General features: G+C 36.6%; 1 protein-coding gene across 11 annotated transcripts in view; it reads right to left on the minus strand.

Annotated features, from left to right (window-relative positions):
* Positions 1–25,395, minus strand: part of PGGT1B (protein geranylgeranyltransferase type I subunit beta) — an 85,452-nt gene that overhangs the window by 21,435 nt on the left and 38,622 nt on the right. For 6 of the 11 annotated variants that reach the window (XM_055086715.1, XM_055086716.1, XM_055086714.1 and 3 more), the window contains exons 7-9: positions 18,648–18,832; positions 13,007–13,115; positions 9,240–9,403 (exon numbers count right to left, since the gene is read on the minus strand). In XM_055086715.1, coding sequence (XP_054942690.1) covers positions 9,240–9,403; positions 13,007–13,115; positions 18,648–18,832 — 458 coding nt within the window. Of the gene's footprint in view, positions 1–3,400; positions 9,404–10,042; positions 10,202–10,334; positions 10,552–13,006; positions 13,116–18,647; positions 18,833–25,395 lie in introns of those variants that run through there. The other 5 variants (XM_055086718.1, XM_007116248.3, XM_055086719.1 and 2 more) reach the window with 4 other exon arrangements.

Raw genomic sequence — 25,395 nt, forward strand, 5'->3', positions numbered from 1 at the left:
AGCCTGTGCTCTGCAACGGGAGAGGCCCGCGTACCGCAAAAAAAAAAAAAATGTCTTTTGAAAGTTAGTTTGCTTAAATTAGGACCCAAGCCCAAGTCAGGTCCATGTGTTCCTATGTCTCTTACATTTCTTTTAATCTAGAACAGTCTACCTTATCCCTCTCCTTCCACTTCCTTATGCCATTGGCTTGTTGAAGAAACCAGATTTATCTTTAGGATGTGCTACCTCTGACACAGCTGGATGCCTCCTCGTGGTGCCATTTTACCTTTCCCATTTCACTGGTGAGATCTAGACATTACCTCCAGCAGATTGATAAGCTTCAGTCTCTGCTGTTTTTGGCAAGGATACTTTGTAGCTAGTACTGTGTACCTCACAGGGCATTAATCAGGAGGCTCTTACTGTCTGTTCTCCTTTTAGAGACCACAGGGTTGATTAGTGGATTCAGGTGCTGGCAGCATGAGCCCTCCATTTTAACATTCTCCATCACCTTTTCTCCTAATGGTTTCAGTATCCACTGATGGTTTTAGCCTAGAATCTATGAGCATTTGCAAAATAGTTCTTTTCTGCCGCCATCATTCCTTTTACATTTAAACTGAGAATTTTTCTGAAAACTGGAACTTTCCCTCATCAACTAGGATGATTTGTTTACTCTGAAAATGCAGGTTGTTCAAAAACAGGCAATAGGAATGCTGACTTTTAGAGAAATGGGGTAATGCTCTAAAATAATGGTGTCTGTTTTCCTGTTTGACACTTCCCTGTCCAAACTGACTGTCATCTGAAAGTGAGTCTAGCTATGCACTGCCAGCCTGCAGTCCTCTGCTTCCTCCCTGTCTTCCAGTTGAGCTTACCTTCTCCAGGGCAGGGAGCTTACTGGTTCCATTCCAGCTTCACACAGCTCTGACATTGCAGTCCTTTATCTTTCTCACATACTGATTCATTTATCAATTCCACTATTCAAAAAATATTATTTGTTGTGCATGTTTAAAGTTTTGAGCAGTCCAGTTACTGGTGGAGCCAGAATGTGACTAAGGAGGGGTATACATTAAGATTAACCCCTAATCCTCACATGCTCTAAAGCCAGCTCAAATGATCACACAATAAACAAGAGTTCGGTGATATGCAAATCAACTTCAAGGCAAGTCCCCTAGGCCTTGCCTTCTTAAGATGGCCGCCCCCTAAGACCCCACTAAACAGAAATTCTATAGAGTTGGCACTGAATCTAAACCTTATTCCACAGAACAGCTCTTCAGCTATTTGAATATGATAAATATGGCCCATTTCTCCTTGCTCCCCTAGAAAGCCTGATCTTCCCACTTCTGACCTTTTTAATATGTGGTACCTTGAAACCAACAGTACACAGTGGTGTCATCACCTCCTTCATTTTAGCTGCCCTACTTCTATTAAAATGATACTTTAATAGGCAGGGATAGTAACTTTGAAAAACTGTGATTTTTTTGCCTTTGCATTTCCTGTTCCACCAGAGGCACTCATTTACCTTGAGAGGTTTAGCATATTACAGCAATGAGGAAGGAAGGGAATAAGCAGCTTTAGAGTTTGCAGCAAAATAAGAATCATAAAGCTAGCCTTTGTCACTTCAGAAAGGATTTTATAAATTAAATTCCAGTTAAGGACTTCCCTGGTGGCGCAGTGGTTAAGAATCCGCCTGCCAATGCAGGGGACACAGGTTTCAGCCCTGCTCTGGGAGGATCCCACATGCCGCGGAGCAACTAAGCCCATGCGCCGCAATTACTGAGCCTGCGTGCCACAACTACTGAGCCTGTGAGCCACAACTACTGAAGCCCATGCGCCTAGAGCCCGTGCTCCGCAACAAGAGAAGCCACCGCAATGAGAAGCCCGCTCACCGCAATGAAGAGTAGCCCCCGCTCACCGCAACTAGAGAAAGCCGATGCACAGCAACGAAGACCCAATGCAGCCAAAATTAAATAAATTAAAAACAAAACCAAAAAGCCCTCCAGTTAACATGTCAAGGCAATGGTAGAACTCAGAAAATGAAGAAAGGAGAAAGTCCCTGCCAGAAACGAAGGGGAGGAATCTTATTTACTCCCAGGCCTGGGAAAGTGGAAAGGATGAGAGATGGGCAGAGGAGAGGAGGTGCGTGGAATGCCTCGTAGCAAGGTCTAGACAGGTGTGAAGGAAACTAAGGACATAGAGGCCGGTAGTCTGTCAGTACTGCCCTTAGATCTGGGCAAGAGGGCCCCACTCCAATGCTCCCCACAAGACTGGTGGGCCCCCTTTCTAGAGCATGCCCCCAGCTACCAGAGATCATGGAATTCTCACGTGAGCCCACTTCCAGGGCCTGCATGGGGTTCTCTCCTGGGTCCTTTTTGGACTGTGCTGCTAAGGTGTGTGTACACACTTGGGTCCAAGGTGTGATGATGGAGCAGCTGCCTGGGGGAGTTGGAGATGATATAGAGCTTGTCATAAGCATAAGGGAGCCCCTCAAGGTGTCGGAGGGGGCCTAGGGTGGGGAAAGAGGGCTGGCCATGGGCTGGGAACCCTGAGGAGGCCAAGATTTCTAGATTTGAGCCTCAGTTTCCTTTGAGATACTTGATAGGGTGATGTTGGTAGGGTAGGAGGCTGGACACGTATGTAGGCGAAGATCACCTGACTCAGACTGTGCGGAGTGAAGAGAACCTTATGCTCAGATGGAGGAGGTGCAGGGGGGTGGAGAGAGATCAAGTGGGTGTGAAAGAGCCACCCCCTACACTCCCTCCAAGAAGAAGTGGATGCGTAATCTGTGGATCTCTCTAATGACTGCAGGGAGCCAGGGCTGGCAAGCCAGCAAATCAGGGAGAAATCTTTCCCCTTTGCCTGCTCTGCTCCAGCCCAGCAGCACCGACTGCCAAATCATGGCCTGGGGTGGAAAATGAAGTTAATTGTGCATTTATGCTATTCACAATTATTTGGTAGGACTTGCCTTTTTGCCCCTCAAATCTGTTATTTTATTTGTCAGTCTAGGAGTTCGATAGAACATAATTTTCTGGTGTGATTTGTAACTCTTAAATATTTAGATATGTGGTACGTGAGGTGGCCTTCTGACCTGCTGCTCCAGGCTTCCTAGAAGAGGCTGCAGTCCTAGGAGAAATAGTTTCAGCTTACCTCTACATCCAGGGTGGCTCAGTACCATTGAAGTGCGAGGGGAGGTTACGAGATATATGAAATGAAGATAGTGTTTCAGGAATAAAGACCTAAGAGCTTCTGCATAGGCCAAAGAGATGGTGTGTGTGTGTGTGTCTGTGTGTGTGTGTGAAGGGGACAGGAGGGTGCAGATACAGCGACAATCTCCCTAAAATCAGGGAGATTGGCGGTGGCCTGGGATTAGAGCAAAAAGGCCATAGTGCTGGGACTGTGCAATTAGCAGCAAATGGCAGCAACCCACCTGCAAAGGCCACACGAGACCGGCGGCAGACACCTTAGTAGACACCAGATCAGAGCATCAACCTGCAACAGAGGCCCCCACGAACTGCCAGGAGGCACATATACTCAGCCAACAAGGAACAAGAGAGAAAAAAAAAACACGGATATCAGAAAAGACTGAGATTGTTAGCTGACAAATTTAAATGGCCCCACTCCTTAGCCTCCGCTACCTCTTGATAGACGAAGATACGGGCAAATGAAGATTGGGTCCATTTGAGAAAATAAATATCATATTTTCTTTGCATAGCTGAGCATTCATTACATTTCAACCCTATTACCACAGACTAAGATCACATTAGCTTTTTCGGGGTGGGAGCAAAGATCACATTGTTGAATCACACTCAGCTTACTGTTAACTAAAACTTTTAAAAATTTACATTTGCAAATAATTATGGGGTTCTTACTTGCTTCTCCTGCCCAAGCTGCTTTTTCTAAATCAGTGATTGGTTCTCAAATTTCAGTGTGCACCACAGCCATGTCAGGGCTTTCAAGAGTTTTAAGATTTTCTCATACAGGTTTTGGACCTCAAGTTTACATATGTTTCTTGTTTTTGTTTCTTTTTTTGCAATCATTAAAGGGATCTTCTCTTCAAGAACATCTTCTAACTAGTTTAGGTTTATATACATATATGGTCTTTTATTCTTTTTAGTAAACATTTTTATTGAACTGTAATTATACATACAGAAAAGTGCACAAATCATAAGTGTACAGCTTGATAAATATTCATAAAGTGAATGCACCTATGTAACCAGCACCTAAATTATGAAACAGAACATCACCAGCACCACAGACTCTGTCTTGCACTCTTCCAGTCCCTGTGGAGCAAAAGAAACCAGTTGAAAACTAATGTGTCGATTATGATTCCACTTACAGAAAGTTCAAAACCAGACATAGCTGATGGTGATTTAAGTCATGATAGTGCTTACCTTTGAGGAGGGAGGTAGTGATTGAATGGGGGCACTGATTTCTGACACCATAGACAATTTTGCCCATTTTGAACTTCATCTAAATGGAATCAGAGTATGCACTCTTTTGTGTCTGGTGAAGGCTACTGATAGTTGTATGTTAGTTGTATGCAACTGCTACTTTACTAAGTTCTCTTATAGCTTTTCAACAAATGCCTTTGTGTTTTCCAGATATAAAATATTTAAAAATAGTTTTCCTCTTCCTTTTCAATTCATGTCTTTGTTTTCTTTTCTCTAATCTCATTGACTAAATCCCCCAACACAAAGTTAAATAGTAGAGGAGATAGTGGGCCTTGTTCCTGACTTTAGTATCGACATTAAGATGCTGGCTTTTGGGCAGAGATACAGTGTCAATGAATTACTCATCAATTTCTACTTACTGAGTATATTTAACATAAATGAGTACTCAATTTTGTCAAGTGTCTTTTCTGCAAAGATGGAGATAATTATATGATTTTTCTCCTTAACTCTTTTAATATGAATATTAATGGATTATCTAATAATATTCTTGCATTCATATAATAAATCCAACTTACTCATGAAAATATTTTTTGAAAGTGCTGTTGAATTGTTTGCTAATGTACTGTTAACATTTATGTACTGATATATTCATAAGTGAGAGCGGTCTAGAATTTTCTCTTTGGTACAAACTTTGTCAGGTTTTAGAAACAATGCTTATCATGTTCACTTTACAAAATGAATTTAGAAGCCTTTTTTGTGTTTTTTGCCCTTTGAGGTTCAGGAGTCTCTTTATAGCCCCTGGAATTGTTTAAACAACATTAGGATTATTTAATCATGACAGTTTGGTAGAAATACCCTTGAAACAATCTGGGCCTGATTTTTTTTTTTGTAAAGAGTCCATTTGTTTTGAATTTCTGTATCTACTTCAGTAATCTTAGCAATTGACATTTTTCTAAGAAGGGTTATTATTTTCTAATTTATTATATAAAATTACTCAACGTAGTGTTATAATTTTGAAAAATTTCCTGTTTTATGGTTATTTCTCTCTTGTCATTTAAACTTTTGTGTTTTTGCTTCCTCCCTTTTTTTCTTGAAAAGATTGTCTGGTGGTTTGTCTACCTCGTCTTCCCTCCTTCCCCCTTTTTATTAATCCCTTCCTTCTACTTCCTTTTGGTTTGCTTTTTCCTCCAGTTTTTAAGACTCGATTGTGTAATTCTTAGCTTTTCTCATTTTTATTGATATTGCTCTAAAACTATAAATTTCCTGTCACAATGGCTTTTTTAAAATCAATAAATACTAGGTTTTCATCAGTCTTGTGGTCATGTCCTTCTGGTGTGCTTCCAATGTCTGTGGGGATATTGGGCTGCTTATTCTTTTATTCCTTAAAACAACTTTGAATGGGCTTTGACTGTAATCCTTCTCAGGTTTTGGTTTTGTTTTTGGGGGAAATTAGTTTTCCTGTACTTTTAGAAGGAAGGGGTGCCCTAGAATGACTTTTCTTTGCTCTATGGCCCTAAAGTTCCTGTTTCATTTTCACAAAGTGATTTAAAAGATTATCTATGTCCACATATAATGTCTAGGTATATTGACCTTCCTTCCCAACATTTATCTGGACTCTCTCTTCTCTTTGTCCTATTGTACCTATCCTGTCCAATTTGGATTCTAATTCTAGCTAGGCTTCATCTAATTAGTTTTAAGATGTATACAGGACAGGGCCCAGACTGCTCTAGCACAATCATCAGACCATATCATATTGCTCTAACACTTACCTGCAAATGGGGACCTGTAGAACCCCTCCCAGTTTCAGCTTTTGCTCTCAGACTGGCCCACTGTACTTTCTAGTGAGAAACTGGGGGCAATGTTATAGTTCTATTCTCAAGGCTGTCAGAAGCCAGCTGCCTGCCTTTCACTTCCTCCCACACAGATGCTGAAACTATGTTGGTCAGTGGTTTGTCCTTATAAAACTGTATTCTGAAGTTCATGGGGACACCCTGTCATCTAGTTTTGTAGAATAGCTATCCTAGTTACTCTGGTTTCGAATGGGGAGATTCAGAAACTACAATGCTGCCATCATCTTCCTCGAGTTTAAACTCTGTGGGATCTCTATTACAGAAAAGAGAGGTTTTAAAAACAATTTTATGATGGTTATGACAGAAATTATAATTAGGAATTTACTTTATTTCAGGAATTTACTTTATTTACTTAGTACTCTGCTAAGTACTTTATATGTATTACCTCATTTGATCTTCAATCTTGTGAGTTAGATTTTTTTCCCCCCTCATTTTATCAAAGGGAAAGTTAGGGTCCAAGATTACACTGGTGAACTGGCAGATCTAGGATTTAAACTCAAGTCATCTGACTCTAGAGCACCTCCTTACTATACTGACTCTCAAAATTATCAGGCCCAACAGTTTCAAACTATGTACCACTGTTGGCAAAACTTCTATTTTAATTTGAATATTTATAAATAATTATTTAAAGATCTAATTAAAATGTACACATATTATAGGTCAAATCTAAAAGCACTGTAGATAACAGGTTGAATTGTGTTATATGACCTAATGAACCTTGTTTTCATGCATATGCTCAAAACAAGGCCTCTCCTACCATAGTCTAAAAAATACCATACTGGAGTTGGCCGTAGAGCACAGGGAACAGAGTTACTGAGACTTCATATTCCCCTTCTTATTCTATCACCACTGCTAAAGAACCAAGTATATATATGAAACAGTGCTTATAATTTATTTTATTAATACTTTTCTGGTAGGTAACTATTTAGAAAAAGTTGGGAATAGTTTCTCCACAATTCACAATGGGCTGGTATTTTTTTGGTCAATATGCTGCTGTGGAATATGAACATTCACTGGTCCATAAAGTTTCACAAGGAGGTCTCTCATGAGTATATCAATTAGAATCATATTGTAATATATAATCTTATGCTATTAAATTACACAAGGAGTTAGAAAATATTTAGTAGTTTTTTGAAATACTTTGACCTTGGAATTCTCCTTCATACGAATATGGTTACTATTACTAACTTTTTAAGCTTCCAACCACTAATGGCAATTCAGGAAAAAAAAAATTGGGGCTTTTTCAATAGTTCTAAAGCCGTTACATATATGCCATTTTAACTCCTGATGTCTACGAAATGAGTTAGTTTGAGATGTAGATGTCTTAATTTGTCAAAATTTAAACTGGTACAAACTGGAATAACTCATGGAAGGATGACATCTGTTGTTAGGCTTATTTGATCCCCACCATCAGAAAACTGATTTTATTTCTAATTTAAAAAAGAATCTGTTTTGACTTTGGCAAATTGAGGTTTAAAACTAAGCATGCCAATAATAAATGAATCATTTCTCCAAGTATATACTAGTTTTCCTTTGGGAAGGACCATTATTTAAGGGTATTTTTTCTCCACTCTAGGAAAGAAATTAAAATAAAAATTTAAATATTACAATATCTAAATAGTGATACTAGTAACTTAGTTTTTATATTTGTAAAACTAATAATCCAACATTTATTATCACCAAGACTTTAAATGAAACCCAGTCCCTCTGGTGAAGAGACTTCCTTCTCCATTTCAGCACTACTCTCATAACTTTGAACGTCATAGAGCAACAGTGACAGATGTAATTTATTGATAAATTGATTACTAATAAAGATGAGTTTTTATACTAATTCCTTTACAATTAGCTAGGTCACAGAAGGAAGAAAACAAAGAAAAGCAAAACCCCAGTCCTTAACCCCTAAATGGTACATTTCCTTCCCACTTACCTGAAAATACAAAAATATGAATGACCGTGTATGGAGCTACACCATTAACTTTACTTGAGTGTTGCTATTTTTTTTACTTAAATGTTTACTTATTTCATTTGAAAAAATTAGAAAATCATCAGTTTGAAATTAGAGCAGCTAACACACTGGGGCAACAAACTAAAAATAAGAATCCAAATGGCTAAAAATAACTCAGTTATAAAAGTACAAGTATAATTTACAGTATCATATATCTCAGAAAAAGAAACAAAACCATTAAATGGCTTTTCTTCTAGATAAGACTGTTTTCTCTGCAGAAAGGAAAAAAAAGCAACTAATGATTTGAGATTAAAATCAAACATAACTGTTATTTACCCCAGCAACATCTAAAATAAATGACCCACACAGCACAAAACTTTCCCATTCACAATCACATACAGTTATATTACTTGTCCCTCAGTTACATAACAGTCTTCTTAAAACAATCTCCCTTTAGAAAATTATTGTATTAGTTAAGCCTATTCATTCTTGCTATGAAGTTAATTTCATTTGTATAGGCCACAAAAGTTTAATTGGCACATTTTACTTAAGTCAAAATAAGTCTTCTTTTTAAAAATTATGGGATCATCTGTTTTCAAAGAATAATCCCAGATACTTAATTCATTAAAGCAATGTTCTACCATCAGCAGTCAAGCTTTTTAAATGATCACTAAGTGTTCACCTGAAGATTATCAATGCTATGTGAACTGTAAACTTCTTTTGAAGATTTGTATTTATGATACAATTTTGTACTGAAGAGCTTTTTAAAAAGATAACCTTCCTACATACAGTTAGTTTGCCTCAAAGAACTTAGAAATACAGTATATAAACATTTAAGAACCACAACAGAGTCCACTGTGGTTCAAACTTCAACAAAGATTTCCTTGAAACCTAGTACGAAGGTTACTGGCTCAAGACCATATACCAAAGTGACATCAGCACAAGATTCGATTGTAAGACTCTACCTCTTAAAAAAAAAGAGCACACTTGGTTATACATGGCTTTTAACCTTGAGCTACAGTTAGGCTACAAATCCCCCCCACCCTCCCAATCTAAAGTTAGTCATGTGGAGATGTGTACATTCTCTGAGCACTGTTTAGAGTCCTTGGTTTTCCAGCTCTGATGGAGATCTCGAAGGCGCTCAGAAGTCCGTGTGCTTACGTTCAGGGCAGGATGAACTTTACAAATGCCACTTTCCTCCATTAGTGACAGGCCACAAATTCCAAAGTATGCATGCAAAGCATCTGAAAATAAGGCAGTTTTATCACAACAGGCATTCTTATTTGTATAAAATATTTTAGCTACTTATCAGCCCATCACTACATTAAAAATAAATTTAGAAAAATACTAAATACAGTTTTTGAAATATTTGCTTTCTCAAAGTCTCAAACCCCAAATTTTTAAAAACCAGGTCATCAAAATCAGATGATACATTATTCAAGAAAACATCACTAACAAAGAACAGTTCCTAGCTGAAGAAGTGACATTACCAACATCGTCTGTGATTAAAGAACAAAAAGGAAGAGTACCAGTGATATAAAAGACTTCTCACTCTAATGGGTTTTTCCCTTTTGCTTACTACAGAAACAAGGAGCTTTATATCATAAACAGAAATTTTTTTCTTAAAAGTGAAAATAAACCTCAGAATCTAAGTAGCATTAGCCCTCCCCCCTAAGTTTTATCTCTGACAGTTCCTAAACCATATACGATGACAATACTATGTTAAATGAAAGAAGCTTAGGCAAAATAATCCATTCTGGAATGCTGTTACCATATTTAATTTCCCTATTTCAGGTAATGTCAGTCATTCTAAAAATATCTGACCTGACAATAAAAACAAACTCACACATTCTATTTGGTCATAATAATGTGAGTGTTCATACCATAACAATTCTTCTACAGTGGCCTCACTACTGTTTCCCATCTTTCAGGGGGCAGCAACTTTCTTCCATTAAATGGCCACTGAAATCGCACGGCTGTTGCTTGCCTGAGAGCCTTATATGACTTCTGAAAGAGCTCAGAGCTCTGCAGTTATGGGAACACTACAAAAAGCAGATTTTGTAGCAGTCAAAATTTTTTTCTGTTTTTGAGTTCGTCATCATTTATGGTCTCATGAGCTATTCAAGTTCAAAACATCTTTTGTGTCAAAAGAATTAAAGAGAAAGTTTTACTTACAAAAGTATCATTTACTTTTCAAAAAAGGAATGACGGTTGTGCTTACTCAATGTTATTTGTGAAAAAGTTATTTCACCAATGAAGGTCCATGTTAATCCCCTTTTATGTCTTTTTCAGAAAATACTTAGGTTTCTTCTAGCTCATTTTCCTCTAATTTTCAGGCCACAAAAAATAAACTTGATTTTTCCTATACTATTATAGTTTTCTTGCAGTTTTTCTAAAATTAAAAAGCAACATTAAATTTTATTGTGTAGAAATAAGGAAACTTTTCTAGGAAAAGAATGCAATAGAAAATACACTTAGAATAAATAAAATAGGATCTTACACTTTCCAGTAATGTAAGATTAATTTTTTTTTCTCAAAAGGATTTTTTGTAAAAGCTAATGAAATAGAAGTTAAATGTTTCAATCCTCAAAAACAAATAAATTTTTAAAAATACTCTTTGTCTGTAGGTGGTGACATATTCAAGCACTTTAGATGTTGAAATATATATTTTCCTCATAATAAAACTTCATTCTTTTCATAAGTTTTTCCTATAAATGTATATAAAATCTCTGTGTGTCAAATCTGCTACTAGATTGATTTATCAGAACCAAGAATAAGCTAATTTTAAAACCTCTTACTAAAATGATTTTTATAACAGCTCTGGGAACAGATCTTTTCCACATAAATTCAATTTATCATACAAAGACGTCCTATGCTCTGTAATGTACAGGATCTGGAGACATTGTAACATATCTGTAAAAAATATTACATCCAAGTATTTACTCAAATGTTAAACTTAACAACTGATCTCTCTAGAGAAAACCTCCAAGAATTTTCTTTTAAAAAAGCTATTGTAAAAAATCAAAATGTATCTCAATATGTTTATATATAACAAATGCTTTTCAAGCGACTGTCATTTCCCTTTTCCCATTATTTGTTAAAACAGTACACTATTTTTTTAAATAGTACCATGTACTGATTGAAAACAATGGAATCAATACCAAAAGAATTGTTTTCTTGAGGCACTTTTCAAACATATTTATAGCTATGTGTTATAGATACCAAAATTTAAAAATATTATTTTGCTTTAGAAATTAAAAGCATTGTACATTTTTTTAAAAAGAAGCATATTTTGCATGAAAATACATGTAAATATGGATGTCAGGAAATATATTCCTGCTCACTTCAGGTAAAAAAACATGATTCCATGAGCCCCTTATTTGTATTTTGATTCAGGTACATATTCTGACCGTAACCGTTCTATGACGAGAGGAGGTGAAGAGGTTCTAGACTAATAATAAAAACCATGGTACTACTGCAATGCTGCAAAAACAATCATTCCTTGAATCTAGTGTCATATATTTATAGCTAATACTTGGTCAATTTGCTTATCAAAAGTGTCAGTGTTCTGACTTATTTTTAACAAAGTCTTGAATTGAGTTTTTTGGAAGCTATAAATAGATTCATTTTGCTGGAGGTGAAACCTAAGGGGGAAGGGCAAGCAGCTTGGAGAACGATGCTAGCGGTGGGAGAGGAGCCAAATCTTGGGAGGGCCTTGTGTGCCATGCCAACTGACTCCGAGTGCTAAGAAAGTTTTTGAACAATTTTAACAGACTTAACAGAAGAGTTTAGATTAGAGGTTCTCTTTTGCATCAGAGATCCCTCTGGGAGTCTGAAAGGAGCTTTGGCCCCTTTCCTCTCATTTAAGCAAATGTACATACACACACACACAAGTGTCACTAGGAGGGGCACTGGACTAGAGGAAGACTGGTAAGACATTTGCAGAATCCTAGGCCTGAACTTGGGCCTAGTGCCACCAAAATTTTGGGGCAGGGCAGAGCATGGAGATGATGAGCTGTGTTGGCAGGCTAGGCCTGAGGGGTCTGTAGATGGCATCCATGTAGTTACTGACTTTATTATATTAGAGCATGCAGCTTAGACTATGGCCTATCTAGGTTTGGAAAATAGCAGAATTATCCACATATTTTGAAGAAATGTCATTATTTCTGAAGAACCCTTTTAAAACTACTTATAAAATACAAGAATCCTCTGTTCTTCACATCTATGCCTTTCCTGAACTGGGAAAGCATGGAATATTGTATTGTCTGAATCTATTTGGTTCCTGAGTTTTAGAGAGTGAATGGTTTGAGAGTTCATATAGCAAAAGTATTCATCTAATAAAATAACCTGAATCTGCCAAAATTCAGAGAATAAGAGTATGGACAGTGAGGGACACCTGTATTCAGGATTTGAGATTTCTGATTTAATGACTTAAGAAAACGATAAGAACTAGCTCCCTTTTGGATTTAAGACTAATTTATTCTGCAGAGCTCAAGAGATAGCTAGTAATCCTAAAGATATTGGATGAACCAATTCTATTTTGGACAGGGACCACTCAGACCATCTGCCTTACTGCCCGCAACAAAATGAAACACTGCTAAGTGAAATATATGGAAAAAAGGGCAAACTATAGCAATACATCTTGATAATCAAATCCTTCCTTTACACCCCAAAGACCCTAAATCTACCGTAAACTTAAACAATTTACCTTTTTAAAAACATTATTTAAAGTAAGTTTACAACTGTGCCTATATTTTCTATCATATGCCCTTTCTGACAAAGATGCTTGAAGATCTACTCAAAAAATAAACAAAAGTTGCTCTGGATTTATACAAAAAATAAATTACCTGGATGACTATCTGGCCACTTGGCAAATCCCCCTACGAGGCGATCTTGAGTTGATAAGATATAATTTCTATTTTTCTCGAAGTTAGTATACTGGAAAATTTTCAGAAGCTGAAATGACATGACAAATATAAATTTATTGACATAAAACTTCCATATTGACCTTTGGCTCAATTTTCAGATATATGTAATTTAAATATGCTTTTCTCTAATTAAGTAAGGCTCTCAGAGCAAGCCTAGGAGGCTTAAGCATTTAAAATTCTCAACCACATTAACCTTTTTTTATCATCTTATCAAATGTACTCTCCTTTTCTTGACCCACTCACTATTTCCTTCTTTTGAACCATACCCAACTGACTTCTCTGCATCACATTTACCTACATTCAAAACACAACTTCCCAGTATGTTCAACTTCATCAGTTATTTTTAAAAGGGCAATTTTATTAACCTATACTCTAACTCTTATGACAGGCTTTTGAACTATTAGTTACAAATTGCTGGTAATGAAAACTAAAAATATTTCAAAAAAGAGCAACAAAAATTATTAACCATGTGCTAGAGACAGTTTTGTTTAAGAATAGTAAAAAAATTAAAGCTCTTTAATTAGGAAAGATACAAGGTGAGACAAATACAATTTTAGCATAAAAAATTATGTAGCTTAAAGATTTAGGACATGTATTTGTCCTTTCTCTGAAGATCCCATTCAATAGAAAAAAATAAAGGATTGTCAAACTGTGAAGAGAACGGGGTTGGGGGGTGGTGAGCAGTGGATATGAAAGTTCAAGAAGTGTCACAAAGCAGCTGAAAGTGTGTCAATAAATCAGAGAGCCACGAAAGCTATTAATGATTAATAAAGAAGCATTATTTCTCAAAAAAAAGAAACAAAACCAATAATAAGGTTATGGTACAAATAAGAAACCAACTTATTCATTCATTTGGTTTAATTAATAGAATATAAGCAGAGACTCTTTAGACTCCTGATGCTAGAAACATTTTTCATCAAGTGGCACATAGGTCATTACATAGAAAGAAGGAACAATAATCTTAACACTGTACTTGGTTTAGCAATAAAAAATACTTATACAGCCCTAATAAGTGATTATTGGTTTTCAAATTTTAAAATCAACCTACAGACAAAGCATAAAATATTTGATCATTGTTACTGAACAAAATATGAATGTTACCTAAGTTGACACTGTAAAAGTAAAGGTAAACTGAAAGGTTTAGAAGGGAGAGGAAGAGAAATGGTTCAGAACTAAAAAAAATATATACCAGTAACAATTTGCTGGAAAAAGGGGGGGCCAAATCTTCATTTTTCATAGTTGGGAACATGTTTTCATAGCTGGGATAATGCCTAAAGGTGTTAAGTCAAGAAATGAGCATATTTAAAGTTATTATTTAAAGTTATCCATAAGAGTTAAAATTTTTAAAAAGGTTTAAAAGTAGTTATCTTTAGAAAGTTGTCAAAGACCACCAAGGTCATATCAAAAAGACTCAAGAAACAACTTGAAGGGGCTCCTACTGGCTAAAGGTGGGACAATTTGAGCATTAAAAAGAACAATGTAATGGACTAAAATGGATAAAATATATTAAAATCTATGAATTCACAGTGATACTCAAAGGGTAAAAAAGAAAAAACCCTAAAACCCAATTATTTTATTGGAAAACTTTAGAGGATGCTAGGGAACCAACTCACTGACTGAATGAACATTAAAATTAAGAGAAAGAATCATCTGCCTTTCTCTGTACAACCATACCTTAAGTTAAAGTGAAATTCTTCTTTATAAAAGAATCCTAGTTAATAAATTTAGAGGGAATGATAGAATATCACCATTTAGCAACCCCCAAGGACATAATGGACCTAAGTAATGATCCTCAACGGCTGCTAAAACCATTCCATAAGATGATGAAGCTTTTATACATCAGCAACAGACAATCCAAAAGGAAACTAAGAAAGCAATTCCACTCATAATAGCTTCCAAAAGAATTTAAATACTTAGGAATAAACCTATCTAAGCAGGTGAAAGATCTGTATGCAAAAAACTATAAAACAATGGTGAAAGATTAAAGATCTAAATAAATGGATAAACATTCCATCACCATGGACAGGAAGACCTGACATTGTTAAGATGTCAACACTACTCAAAGCAATCTACAGATTCAATGTAAACTCTATCAAAATTTCAACAGCCTTTTTCCTAAGAAATGGGAAAGCCAATCCCTAAATTCACATGAAATTGCAAGGGGCCCTGAAGAGCCAAAACAATCTTTAAAAAGAAAAATGTCGAGGACTCATACTTCCTGATGTTGAAACTTACTACAAAGCTACAGTAATTAAAACAGTAAGGACCAATGCAATACAATGGAGAGCCTAGAAATAAGCATGATTATCGACAACGGTGCCAACACCATTTAACGGGTAAAAAACTGTCTTTACAACAAATGGTATTGGGAAAGCTGGATGTCCACATGTAAAAGGATGAAGCTGAAGCTCTTGCTTTATACCATATACAAAAATCAACTCAAAGTGGATCAAAGACCTAAGCTCAAGAACTAAAACTATAAAACCGTTGGAATACAACATCAGGGAAAATCTTCATAACATTGGATTTGGCAATGATTTCATGGAATAACAACCAAAAGCAAGGGCAACAAAAGAAAAAATAGATAAATTGGACATTTTTTCAAAGAAGATACACAGGATGGCCAATAAGCACATCAAAAGATGCTCAATATCACTAATCATTAGGGAAATGCAAATCAAAACCACAATGGGATGTCACCGCATAGCCATTAGGATGGTATTATAAAAAAAAAAAAAACAGAAAAACCAAGTATTGGTGAGAATGTAGAGAAATTGGAACACTTATACATTGCTAGTGGGAACGTAAAATGCTGCAGCCACTGTGGAAAACAGTTTGGTGGTTTCTCAAAAAGTTGAACATGTAATTACCATGTAATCCACCAATTCCACTCCTAGGTAATTATCCAGAAACAGATATTTATTTTACACCAGTGCTCACTGCCACCATATTTACAATAGCCAAAAGGTGAAAACAATCCAAGTGTCCATCAACAGATGACCAGAAAAACAAAATGTGGTATATACATACAACAGGTATATTTACTCAACCATAAGAAGGAATGAAATTTTGATATATGTGACCATATGGATGGAGCTTGAGAAATATAAGCCAGACACAGGACACAGTAGATTATATGATTCTACTTATATGATGTACCTAGAATAAGTAAATTCACAGAGACAAAAAGTAGAATAGAGGTTAGCAGGGGCTGGAGGGATGGGAGAATGGGGAGTTACTGTTTAATGAGCACAGTTTATGTTTAGGATGATGAAAATGTTTGGGGTATAGACAGTGGTAATGGTTAAAAAACACTGTGATTTGTACATTTATAAATAGTTAAACTTTATTACATTACGTGTATTTTAACACCATAAAAAAAGTGAACAAAGAAGGCTGATGGGGAACTTTATAATGGATGAATCAGTTTTGACAACTCTGGAGCCCTTTGATCAAAAGGAGAGACAGCCAGAGATTATATTATATGCCTCTTGATGTGATGCAATAGGAAATATATATCATCCTGACTTGATATTTAATGATAAGGAATTATGGCTGATTTCTTAGAAGTGATAATATTACGGTTCCATTTTTTTAAAAGCTATTTTTGTTTAGCGATTATACTGAAAAATTTCCAGATAATATAAAAAATGGTATCTGGGATTTGCTTTAAAATATTAGTCAGTGAGGGTGAGGGAAGTGGGTAGGTATATGGATGAAAGAAGGCTGGCTTTGGGATGAAAACTGTTGAGATTGGCTGATGAACATATTAAGGGTTCATTATACACTATTCTCTCTTCTGAGTATGTTTGAAATTTTTCATAATTAAAAAAATTAAAATGGTGCACCTGAGGAATGGCACTAGAAGTGAGAAGAGAGACAGAGGCTACTGCCTTCATTTTAAATTGTTCTATTTTCCCAACTCATTTCAACCACATGTATGAATTTTGTTTAAGAGAAAAAATTAGGATATTATAGTAAGTCCCCACATACGAACCTTCAAGTTGTGGACATTCAAAGATGCGAACGTGCATTCACATGTCCAATCGTCTAAGTCAGTTCACACGTCTGGTGTACATTGTCAAATGCGTGCATCCTCTACAAGTGGTTGTGCTTTTTGTGTACTCTACTGTACAGTATTGTATAGAGTACAGAAGTACAGTATCTTTACTTCAAGCTAGATCTGCAAGAGGACGACTCCATTGAATTCCTTGCTGTGCAACATGAGAGGTTTACTAATGAAGACCTGATGGAACTGGAGGCCCAGAGAAAGGATGAAGAGAGACAAGAGGAAGAAGTAGTAACTGAAGAACCGAAGAGATTCATGATGCAGGAAATGGCAAGGGGATTTTCTTTATTTGAGGAGGCACAGGACCCGAATGTAGAACGGTACACAAAGGTTGCAGCAGCCGTTCAGAATGCAATCCAGTGCCAGCGTGTCATCTATGATGAGAAAAAAAGAGCTAATACCCAGACATCACTGGATCGTTTTTTCAAGAGGGTAGATAGAACTGAATCCAGCAAGGAACCAGAACCTGTGCCATCCATGTCAGGCGTGAGTGACATTGCAGCTTGCCCTCCGTCTCCTATTGCTGACGATCCTTCAGCTCTACCATCTCCCACCTCCTCTCCCTCCTCCAGTCAGTAGCTCTTCCTACCTGTTCACTCGATGCCAGCCCCTGTGTGCCAGCTGTGGTACTGTACTACTGTACTTTTCAAAGTACTGTACTGTCAGATTAAAAATGTTTTACTTTTTGTGTTTGTTTTTACATATTATTTGTGTGAAAAGTATTATAAACCTATTACAGTACAGTAGTATACAGTCGATTGTGTTAGTTGGGTACCTAGGCTAACTCTGTTAGACTTACAAACAAACTGGACTTACGAACGCACCCTCGGAACGCAACTTGTTCATAATGCAGGGGACTTACTGTGTATACCTGATGAACATAGACTTTTGTTAGATTCCTGAATATCAGGTCTAGGTGATACGTTTTAAAGGCAAAAAAGGCAATTTTAAGGTATTGAAAACTTGTGGGTACTCAATGGCTAATAAGCTTATGTATTTAGGTACATCAAAAAGGTAGCAGAGATGGGGAAAATGTATGAACATATTAATCAATACATTTCAGAAGGCTTACACAAATAAATTAATACAAAATAGAAAACCTTAGATGGTTTTTAAAGGAATGACCCATGGTTTATCTTTTAAGATTAAATTTTCCCATAAACCCTTTACTGGTATGTTCAGACAGATCTCCCCACTAGATAGACCACCAATCAGTTTCAGGTACAAATTTTTTATGACATTACACCTACTTTCTTACATAGGTTCTGGGACACTATAGCTTTATAAGAATAGAAAATTTTTAAGTAGAACAACAGATAACTGAATTCTGTGGAAAAACCACACAGAGACTAGCTTTGCCAGAGCAACAGGAAAAACCTTTTGCCCTAAACCTAACAATATTTAATGAACATTACAAAGACCAAACCCTTTAAGCACAGTTTTTTTTATTAACAAAGAGTAAAGGTTTCTCATTTTTATTATTTCTCTTACCTTTAGAGTTGCTCCCACCCAAAAAGAATAACAGGTGTCGACAGGCTTATTAGGTCTTCCATGATAACCGTTCTGTTGTCTCATTATACACCACCTCTTTATCCTGTTCAATTCTTTTTCTGAAAAAACTTCTTCTAGTTTACCCATCAGGCACAGTGATGCAATGCCACAAAAAGTTGATCCTCCTGTTAATTAAAACCACACAAAACTTTAAACTTATTAGATGTCTAGGAAAATAATATGAAATGATTGAAGAAAAAAAGGGTTAAATAACTCTAGAAAATAGTGAAATAAAAGTAAAATTAAGACAATTAAGTTTACTTTTATTTCACTATTTTATTTACCTTAATTTCACTATTTAAAATAACCACTAAGCACTGGAGTCTTCAATATGAACTTGATGAAATAGAAAAAAAATTTAAAATAATTTAAAGCTGTAAGAACAATTTTTTAATTGAAAAAAGATTTAGAAAGTAGTTCAAAATTATATGGTTAATGGGAGAGTTGAAACTAAAATCTAGAACTCCTACTCCCTGTCTAGTACTCTATCACCTGAGTCTGATTTTAATTCCCTTAAAGACAGTGTATTGCTTATGAATTGAGGTTCCATCTGCCTAAAGCTGCAGACTGATTTTCACATATAACATAAACTAGAAGCTTATATGTCAGCTTAAGAAATTTAAGGAAGAAAAGTTTCAGCAAAGGGAAAGAGAGTGTGAGTGTGTGTGTGTGTGTGTGTGTGTGTGTGTGTGTGTGTGTATTGGGGATGGGGGTAGTGTGGAGAAGAAAACTGTATCTGGAAGTAGATGCACAATACATGTCCATGCTCACTATGGTAGACTGACTAATGCCCCCCAGTGATATCCAGGTCCTAATCCCTGAACATGGGCATGCTACCTTATATGGCAAAAAGGACTCTGCAAATGTGATGGAAGTTAAGGATCTTGAGATGGGGAGATCATCCTGGATGGGGTGTACCCTAAGTGTAACCACAAGTGTCCCTATAAAAGGGGGGCAGAGGGAGATTAAACTATAATCAAAGAGGAGGCATTATGACTATGGAAGCAGAGACTAAAGTGATGAGACAAGAAGTCAAAGAATGTCAGCAGCCACCAGAAGCTGAAAGAGACAAAGGAACAGATTATCCCCTGGAGCCTCCAGAAAAAACCTGCCCTGCTGACATCTTGATTTGAAGCCCTGTAAGATGCAGTTCAGACTTCTGGCCTCTGGAACTGTAAGAGAATAAATTTGTGTTGTTTTATACCCCTAAGTTTATTAAAATGTTATAGCATCAATAGAACCAATATAGTCACAAAGGTAATTACTTTCCTTGGGAAATGAAAAGTCAGTATTTTTCCATAAAGGAAAAAACAACAACAAAAAAAACCCCACCACTTTCCATTGGCATTATCTGCTGTCAACTCCAAACAATTTGAAAATACTTATATTTCCAATTTATTACAACTTGACCTAGTGATTTTTATTAATTCCATCTCTTTAAATAGATTGTTCCTAATATGCCTCGTCCTGTAACTTTCCTTTTGGTGTTACAAATCTTGGCTGTATTCTCTGGCAAAGGAGAAGTGAGCATTCTCTCTAGAAAATGCAAGGCAGCTATCACATTAAAAGGGTCACTGTCAAAAAATATAAATAAATAAATAAAAGGGTCACACTGTAAGAACTATTTAGTCTTCAGAATTTTTCCCAATGGAAAAAAAAAAGGGGGAGATCTATGTTAGTCATGAGTGAATTAAAACAAAAGTAAAACAAATTTATCATAACCTTTTAGAATAATTTCTATTCAGCAACTATCAATCTTATTTCCCCTTCAATGACCTACTAGTTTAAATTTCTCTTTCATGAGAAGTTGGCCATGACTTCAGGTATTATTACATCATTAAATATAAAGCCTCTAAGAGAAAGTACATAATCTTTAAAACTATCTACCAAGAAATAGACACATTTAATTGTTACTCTCCAAAATAACTGTTCAGATTTTTTAAAGCAAACTGGCACAATTCAAAATAAAAATGCTCTTTACTTAGCCCAGATGACCAGATTTTGAAAATGACAATTTCTGAAGTAAGCTTGGTTTCTGAGTAGCCAAACACAGTCATTACAAAGTCTATTCTTTAAGCTAAAATTCACTTATCAACATTTACCCCTGAGAGGTTCCTGTCTAAACAATTTTTAAAAAACAGTTCTAAAAACCTGGACTAAAAGTAGGGTGTTAGAAGAGTGTTAGAAGCAGACACAAAAACAGCAAGAAAAAACACGTAACATTCTGACAATAAGAACAGTAAGAAAAAGCAGGCACAAGAACTCAACTAGAATATCCTTTTGGGGCTAAATAGGATTAGGTCAATGTTCCCTACAAGCTTCAAAAAACTTCGAGAATGTTACATCACTATATATATTAAAGTACAATTTAAGAATTCCTTCTCATAATAATGATCTGAATTCATCAAGAAAAGATTAAATTCTGTTCATTATGCCCTGGTTGAAGAAGGTTATGAAAATAACCTTCTTTATCGAAGGCATGTAAGAGTATGAGAATATTAAGGCACATTCAAATAAGAGAAAGATTTCCACCTGAAATTGCTGAAAGTTTCCCACCTAAAGTGAAATGCTTCAGTTATGTGGATAATTAATGTACAGAGAATACCACAGTCATAAAAAAACCACAGCTGGGAGGGACTGGTTCTCTCTTTACAACCTACCCCAGTTCCTCCAGTTGCAGGGTAAAGGAGGTGTTACTGACTCTGGTTCTGTTTGCTATGCTTTACTTATGTTTAACTTATTGTTCCCATAAGGTTTTAAAGCTCGTTTTTAAGCATTCTCTTAGTATCTATTTGTATATACCAAATAATTCGCAAGAATCTGTGTGCTCTGAAATGTGTAATTTAAGATGGTCAACAAACATACAGCTAAAGTAGAAAGCTAAGTAAACAGGTACACAAATAAGTACACCATTTTACTCTTAAACACCACATGAAAAAGGTAAAGTGAGGTAGATTCAAGGGAGTTGAATGCTTAGATGAAATCAGGCCAAGTAAAGTTTAATACTTCTCTTCTGGATTAAGGAGTAGAGATATTCTAAAAGAATCATGGAATCAAATTAATATATCTGAACTTTTACATTATGAATCTCAAGAGGAAAAGTAATTTCAATCCTAGCGAAGTAGGAAAATCTAATTCTTCAAAAACACATGAACATTTTCCCCTAAAACTGTACTATCATAAAAGAATCCCTAGGATAAACAGAATCATAACATTTGATAATCATGGCCTAGAAGGGTACAATGTGCCTATTTAGTTTTCGTGACAAATGGACTCCAGGCTAAGCAGGTGTTGGAGAACAGCAGTTGAGTTAAAAAGAAAAAGAAAACAGTATATTAGGTAGCATTTAGACTGCAGAATTAGGACAAAAAGCACATGAAACTTGATTAACATCAAACTGTAGCAGAAGTACACATTCTAAATTCAGCCTTCCCAGTTTTGGGATGCAGAGTGGAATACAAGTGTAACTAACTCATCGAATATGTACTGAACAACTGCAATATTCAAGGGCATATGGAGTATGACATAAATAAGACACGATCAGCTTACAACCTAGCAGAGAAGAAAAACAGAAGTAAATGGTACGAACCAAGTATTATGGGAATATAGAAAAGGGAGAAATTGCTTAGGGCTAGGGGGGACAAACAAAGATTTTACAAAGAATGTGACAGTGAAACTAGGCATAGAAAGATGGGTAAAATTTGAAGTTTAAGAAAAGGTAAATGAAGAGAAGTAAAGGGGAAGCATTTCAAGTACAGGAAAAAGAACATTAGCAAAGTCCAGGGGTGAGAAGGCATGTAAGAACATTTGGAGAATACAGTTTCTCTGCAACCTAGAGCGCATGGAAGGGATCTCTCACATGTGTATCTACAAAGCTACGCTGGCACTGGACCACGGAGAACTAAACTAAGGGATTTAAATATGGGCAGAATGGTACTGCTGAACAAGTATAGGGTTTCAAGACACTTACCTGATATGTGAGCCTAGGAGTTAAGTTACTTACCTTCTCTGAGTAAAACGACAATAATCACTGTGGTGGTTTTATACTGTGTTTAACTTGGCTAAGCAAGAACTGTTTCCCAGAATCCCCTTCTTTATATGGTCTGAAGCTAAAGAAATCTGTGTGAGATCTCTAAGGTGGAAGTGAAGCAGTAGCAATTGCCCTGGTTGTGGGCACAGGAGGTAAGAGACAAGGGTAGAGTTACTGTGAGAGTCTAGCTTGCCCTTAATCTCCCATATACTTGGAATCCAAATTCTTTTTACTTCTTGCTCTAGTGACACCAGACCCACCAATGGATGTACAAACAACAGCCTTCCAGTTGCATTCTGGCAGCTGGATGCGCCTGGCTCTCCAGATTCCCCTGCAAGGTCTCACTTGTCCACCTGTGCCAGTGCCTCAGGAGAGCTTGTCAGTGACTCTTCCCTGATCCACCTACTACCCCTTTCAGGGCCTTATTTCTCCATCTTCTTTCACAACCATGTAAAATCTTACTCCTATAATAAATTCCTAGTCTTTAATGTTCATAGTGATTTTGCTTCTGATTGAATCTAACTAATACAAAGATGTCCACTCTCGGAGGGCTAGTGTGAGGATTAAGTGAGAATAACTGTTAGCTGGCAGAGAGCAGCTGCTTAATAAATAAATTATTTTAAGTCTGTAAAAGGTTATAAACTGGTGACTAATGGAGGACTGGTGTGACTGGCAAATTAAGAACAACAACAAAAAACAGAACAGGAGATTAAACACCGCAAATTCTGGATTTCTGCCTCTCTGAAAAATCAGTAGATCAGAATAGTTCTACATTCCTGAAGAGCAAAAACAGACTTGGAAGGAAGGAAAGAGGAGAATGATGGTTTTTAAAAATGTGCAGCTTGAGAGATATAAAGGTAGCTAGCTATGCCTGGCAGGCACACAGAAAGGCAGTATGCAGCTCAGAAGCAACAGTATAGATTTGGAAACAAAGTGTGGGTGCCATCACCCCAGGGATGATTGATAGAGAACCATCTGTTAGTTCATTTAACTATGTGCCTCATGTTACAAGTGTGGGAGATACAACAGTGAATAAAACAGGCCAAAACCTCTGATCTCGCGAGGCATATATTATGTGGAGACAGACAATAAACAAATAAATAAAATAAAAGTGATATGGAGAAAAATAAAGCCAGAAAGGGGGACAGAGAATGGGGTATGTATCTGTGGTTGGTTTGCAATTCTAAACAGAAGGTATGTTTGTGGGTGGTTTGCAATTTTAAAAAGGGAACTTATCCAAAAATATCATTTGAGCCAATACCTGAAAGATGTGAAATGAAGCCAGGTGTTTGCTAGGGACGGGAGTGGAGGATTCTATATAGAAGGAACAGCAAGTATAAGAGTCCTGATATTTAGAAAGATGAATGATCCAAAGAAAAGAAGAAAGTTGGACTAAGATAAAGAGGTGAGAGGAAGAAACAAAAATGGTGAAGGAGCCAGAAACAACTTGTCAGGAAGAAGGACAAGAGGAATTGATACTTCAAGAAAGAAGGGGAAGAGGCTAACAGCTTCATTTGCTTCAATAAATAGAAGATGAGGAATGAGAAAAAGACACTGGATTTGAAATGTAGATCATTCATGACTTTAAAAGAAATATTTCATTTAAGTTGCTGAATCTTACAAAGAAAAATTAAAGAACAAGCCATTTGTGTAGAAGGGCAAATAGTATACCTGGACCATTATTCTAAAAAGATTAATAAAAGGAGAAAAAGGGAGAACACCATGACTTCAGAGTGCCCAATGTGCAGGACTACTTTTTAGAAAGAGGTTTCTCTTGCCAGTGTAGACAGTGATAAGATAGGGAAGGGAGGCTATACCAATGCCTTCTAGAGTAGTACTTCTCAGCCTATCTAACCTCACAGCACACAAGAACATTAAAATGTCTGACATTTGTAGGACACACAGCAGTGACCTGAGGAGCGAGCGCCTGGCACCTAAACAGGAGCTCTAGACACCCACGTCTTGGCTGCTCCAAAGGCTGAGGCAGCAACAGCTTGGCATGCCTATAGCCCATCTGCAGCATAACCTGTACTGTGGTACCTTGAGTTAGGAAGCCCTCCTCTCGGGCTTTAGACCTTAAACTACCAAGACAAAAAGAGTGTAAAAGTAAGATGTAAGCCTTTTGGCATGAACCACAGCCTATCAGTGATGATCTTGCTGGGTGTGATCCTATTCGAGTCATACTGACTCCAAATCACTACTTGTGTGACTCAGCAAGACTTTTTTTCCATCAGAGAGTATCATGTTTGAGGGGCCCTCTCTGTTTCATATCCCAGAGAACGTAATCCCATTTTCTGGGGAAAAATAGTGTCTGTTCCACAGGTCTCCTGCACTGCGAAGTATCTCCTCAGCCTGAGTGCCCATTAACATCCTTTACGATAGTGAGCCCAGACCTCGTCTTCTCAGAAATTTTTATAGAGGCCAGATTTCCTCTTTGTGCAACTACAAGTATATCCCTCCTTACCAAGTGGTGATGACCAGTGACATAATTGCTACTGCCACCCCCAATCTCATATAGACATACACAAGAATTACGATGTCCTAATTATAGTATGGCTTCAGAGGGAAATCCAAGACAGTTTTCTATACGCCCCTCAGTGACACATATACTCTACAAATACCACCGAAGGAGGGAGTGAAAATGTCAGAGAGGGAGGA

The sequence above is a fragment of the Physeter macrocephalus genome, chromosome 8 (genome assembly GCF_002837175.3).
Source record: "Physeter macrocephalus isolate SW-GA chromosome 8, ASM283717v5, whole genome shotgun sequence".
Taxonomy (NCBI): Eukaryota; Metazoa; Chordata; class Mammalia; order Artiodactyla; family Physeteridae; genus Physeter; species Physeter macrocephalus.